Genomic DNA, 5,115 nt, shown 5'->3' with positions numbered 1-5,115 from the left:
TTGAGCAACACTGCGTAGGGTGCAAGTAGTTAAAAAATCAATTTCGTTTCCATCCTACATTCGATTTGATCTGGTGATAAATTTTTTTAATTTCAAAATTCTTGCTTTAAACATTTAAGCTCCATAGTTTCAGAAATTAATACAATATAAATATTCATAATACAGGTTTTAAAATACAGATATATCTGTGTATCATATACTTGTATCTGTACATTGCATCATTATTTAATTACTTATAAGTCATTAACTACTGATGCAATATTGATAGTTATAGCACGTAGAGATAATTATTATAATGAAAATGAAGACATAATTTACAGAAATAAAAAATGAAACTAGTAAATTCATAAAGAACACGAGTTTAAGGAAATGATATAGAAAACGGGAGAAGTTGTTTTAGAACTATTATTAATTAAGGAGCCGATAATAAAATGTTGTCAAAGCATTTGGTGGATTATTACGTTAAGCCTATTCATACTTAAAGGATTAAAATAACATAGTGTGTGATTATATCCGTCATAGTTTACTACTAGTCATTGTTAACTACCCAGTAAATGGAATCATTGGGGCTCATTATAAATTATATGGCTAATTAATTATACTTAATAACTAGGGCCCGGATTTCAATTCAAAGTGCATATTTTTTTGGTTGATCATACTCAATGCTCTCCAAGAATATAATTCGTTTTATGTAACGAGGGTTTCAAAACTACAAATTTTATTTTGCATTTTTTTTGCAAATGTCGATGTTTTCTCAATTTTAAAGCTTTTTAGTATTATTAGGTAATTTTGTTGGTTTTTAATGCATATTTGTTCGATATACTAAACGAATTTAGTCTATTCAAAATAAAATCAAAAGACAAATTGTTTTCTTGATGTTTAAGTAGGTTTATCGGGTTTTTCCATACACATTGTTAATCTTTCATCAATTGTCAATTGTTTCATTTATTTCATAAATTGTCAATCTATTTTTCGATTCAGTTTTTATCTTATCTTAATTTGTTATTGACTATGGAACGTCACCAGTATTCGATCAAATAACAAATAATCAGCTAGTTCGTATTACCTCGCAGATGTTGCTCGTATACGTGTGTTAGTGATTTTAACGTATTAAATAGTTTGTTAAATAATGCCAAAAAAAAAAATTATGTAATTTTTTCATTTTTAAGGTCATTTTTGTGGAAAAATTCATTTTTTAAAGACATTTTTGGCTATTTTTTAGAGCATATGGTTTTAAGTGTATTTAAATCCGTGCCCTATTAATAAATATTCTAAATTTCTCGTAAGGAAAATATTAAAGTAACATTATTTCCAATAAAAGTTCGAAAAACTGAAAAAAATATTGTACAAGTCGGTATAATATTGGTAAATGTATAAATCTGATAGTATAATCGATTCTTGTTTTTGTTTTTCGAGTTTCCAAAAATTACCCTCGAGGTGTCCATTATATAGATTTAACACCCTTATCTGTCCAAAGCTATAGAGCAGTGGTGCCCAACTCACGGCCCACGAAGGTATTCAATGTGGCCCATTACAATTTTTTTTTAAATTAAAACATTAAAATTATTATAAAATACGATTTTTTTAAATTTTATTAATTTTATTTTCGAACATTTTCAAATATAAATTTCATAATAAAATCCGTGCGCTTAAAAGAGCGTACTAATCAAATTAATGTGTAAGTACCTACAGTATGTACCTCATGGATGGACAACCCAAAATTACTAGAAGACTAATTTTTAGAAAACTAAAATCCAGTGGACCAAAGCATAGGAAAAATAAAAGGCCATTCAAAATATGAATTTTTATTAACATTCATATACACTGAAATAATAAATTCAACACACACGATAGCACGACACGAATGATACGAACAAACTGATATGTTTGAAAGTTATACGAATACATTCATATGATATTTAGATATTTAACAATGTTTAATACCAGATAACAATTATTATATCGATAAAATAGAGCAGGGGTCGGCAAATAATTTACATCGGAGTCCTAAAGTTTAAAATTATAAATCAATGAGGTCCAGTGAGAAAGATCAATTTCAAATTTTTATACAGTATGTTCCCGTTACAATGAATACCGATACAACGAAAAATCCCGTTATAACGAAAGTCATAGAAATCCCTTACTGAAAAGCTATTAAAACAATGTTAAACTAATCTCAATACAATGAAATGATAGATTTTTAATAATCCCGATATAACGAACTATTTGTACTGGTTAAAATGTATATATTTCCCTACTTAATTTAATCTAAAGATAAGAAGCATACGGTTTTACGAAATTATCAAGCCATTAAATTGTCATTATAACGTGTGACCGTGTTATTCCACGTCAATCGATAACGCTACACAATCAGTCGGGTCATAGACCTCTCACATTGGTAATTTTTATTTTTTTCGTATTTTATGCTCCTTCTTTACGTACGTACGTGATGAGTTCTACAGTAAAAAGAAAGCAATTTTCGTTAGAAGAGAAGAAAAACATAATTTCTGAAGTAGACAAAGGATTGAAGAAAGGCGAGGTGGCAAAAAAGTATGGCATATCCCCATGAACATTGTCAACTCTTTTGAAGGACCGAGAAAGCATCTTGAAACAATTTCAGACTTCTGTTTTTGTCCCGAGTAGGAAAAGGATGCGTAAGGCACAATTTGAAGACGTTGATACGGTGGTTTACAAATGGTTTCAAGAGGTTCGTTCCAGAAATGTTCCTCTGACCGGTTCTTTAATTCGAGAAAAAGCATTAGAATTTACTAAAATGCTCGGAGTTGAGAATTTCCAAGCAAGTGTCGGATGGTTAAATCGTTTCCGTGAGCGTTATGGTGTGTTGTCCAAATGCATTTCTGGAGAGGCGAGTGACGTGCCGATGAATTCTGTTAACGAATGGCGAAACGGAGAAGTTGCTGCACTCATCAAGGAATACAGCCCTAACGATGTCTTTAATGCGAATGAAGCTGGAGTGTTTTTTCAGCTTGAACCAAAAAGGATATTAGCCCAGAAAGGAGACGAGTGTGTAGGGGGTAAAGCTTCCAAACAACGCATCACTGCTCTTTTCTGTTGTAACAAATCGGGAACGGAGAAACGAAAAATCCTTATCATTGGCAAATCCGCAAAACCTCTTTGTTTTAAAAACTGTAAATCATTGCCATGCACCTATACATTTAATAAGAAAGCATGAATGACTCAAATAATTTTTAATGATTGGTTGATAGATTTTAATACAGAAATGAAAAAGAAGAAGAGGAAAATTCTTCTTCTTATCGACAACTGTAGTCCACATAATAAACCACCAAAATTGGATAACATTCATATGGAATATTTCCCACCTAACTGCACAGCTGTTCTTCAACCTCTTGACGAAGGTATCATCAGAGCTGTAAAATCACCCTACAGAACTTTTTTGTTACGTCAAATTTTATGCGATTTGGAGAAAAATATCCAAAGAAAATGCAATGTGAAGGAAGCTATCGAATGGATATGCGGAGCTTGGGATGATATCAGTCAATCAACAATAACTAACTGTTGGAAACATACAACCACAACCAAAGACACAAATTCTGTTTCAGAAGTGGCCGAATATGATGAATCAAATACGCACGACATCCAACAATCTGAGTTAGAGCAAATTTAGATCACTGCGAAAAAGAAAACGTCGCTTCCTGACGACGTGAATTTAGAAGATAATCTCGGTGCAGATGACAACGTTTCAACATGTTATGAACTAACCGAAGTAGACATCATTCAATCCATTAAAGACAGCAAAGATGAGGTCACCGATAAAAGTAGTGGAGACGGAGAACGAAGAAGCTGTGTTGGGAAATGATGTGCGCAATGTAACATCATCAGAAGCCTTATCAAGTTTGGAAGTAATGCGAACATTCATTACATCACAGAGTGATGTACCGGACTTCATATTTACAAACATTCACCAAATACAAAATTATTTACTTTCTATTAAAACAGCAAACCTGGTTCAAAAGAATATTGATGATTATCTATAATAAAGTTATTTATTTTTTCGCAAATTATTTACTTTTGTTAAAACTGTCAATTATTTATGTATAATAAAGTTATTTATTTTTTCCGCAAATTATTTACATTTGAATTATTTATTTATTACATGTTTACATACAATTTGTATTTGAATCACATAATGTTTTTAAATTTGTTTTTATTTCAAATTTTCAAAATTTCGTTACAACGAAATTTCCGTTATAACGAAAAAAAAATAAGGTCCCTTGGAGTTCGCTGTACCGGGAACTTACTGTATTTTAAAAATAGCAGTATAAAAATAAATATAATTATTTTGGTATTACAATTCATTTATATTAAAAATTACAATAATAGAAGTATGAAAATAAAAATTGACAGGGTCCAGAGTATTGTCTTCCACGGTCCGGATCCGGACCACGGTTCGTCAATTGCTGACCCCAACCCCTGAGATAGAGTATAGACGATCAATTTTAAAATTGTATGATGTAATTTGAAAATACGAGTATAGCATGAGTCATATGTACCTCTGCCCTGGTGTACCTCAATCTATAATCTTTTCAGTAGTTAGTAACATTTTTGAAAACAAATTCAATATGTATCTACATGTATATCGTACACCTATTATGCGCAACAAAATAACATTATTATATTAATATCGATATTGTTCGTACTTTTATATTTGGTATCCCGTTCTAAGTTAATCGTTTACCAAAGTGGCTCGCCGAGGAAAAAAGGTTGGACATCACTGCTATAGTGTAAAATCAAAACGTGGTGAAATGACGAATGTAAAGGCGGTTTATGAAGCACAGTAGCACGTGCTACACTCAAGATATTAAAAAATTAATAATAATAAAAATATCCAACGTATTCATTAAGCGTGTATAATATATTGTAGCATATACCATATCATATTCAATCAATTAATAATTTTGGGCTTGTAAATTAAAATAAAATATATACTAGAGTAGTTTTTGGCGTAAATTATTGCGATAATTGGTGATTAGATGTAACCGCAACGCACCGCATACGTTGTGAACCCGGTTACCGTATAAATATTTATTGCAGACTTTGGTACGACACTCCGCATTGGAGTAGCACAATCAATGT

General features: G+C 31.2%; 1 protein-coding gene across 1 annotated transcript; it reads left to right on the top strand.

Annotated features, from left to right (window-relative positions):
• Positions 1 to 2,449: 2,449 nt before the first annotated feature.
• LOC112684676 (tigger transposable element-derived protein 6-like) lies at positions 2,450 to 3,646 on the top strand. The gene is made up of 3 exons (XM_025556312.1): positions 2,450 to 2,550; positions 2,644 to 3,149; positions 3,228 to 3,646. The coding sequence occupies exons 1-3, from the start codon at positions 2,450 to 2,452 to the stop codon at positions 3,644 to 3,646; spliced, it is 1,026 nt and encodes a 341-aa protein (XP_025412097.1).
• The last annotated feature ends 1,469 nt before the right edge of the window (positions 3,647 to 5,115 follow it).

The sequence above is a fragment of the Sipha flava genome, unplaced genomic scaffold, assembly GCF_003268045.1.
Source record: "Sipha flava isolate LNK unplaced genomic scaffold, YSA_version1 255_pilon_pilon, whole genome shotgun sequence".
In the NCBI taxonomy this organism is placed as follows: Eukaryota; Metazoa; Arthropoda; class Insecta; order Hemiptera; family Aphididae; genus Sipha; species Sipha flava.
The sequence above is the reverse complement of the archived record's forward strand: the minus strand, read 5'-3'. Positions and strand labels throughout refer to the sequence as shown.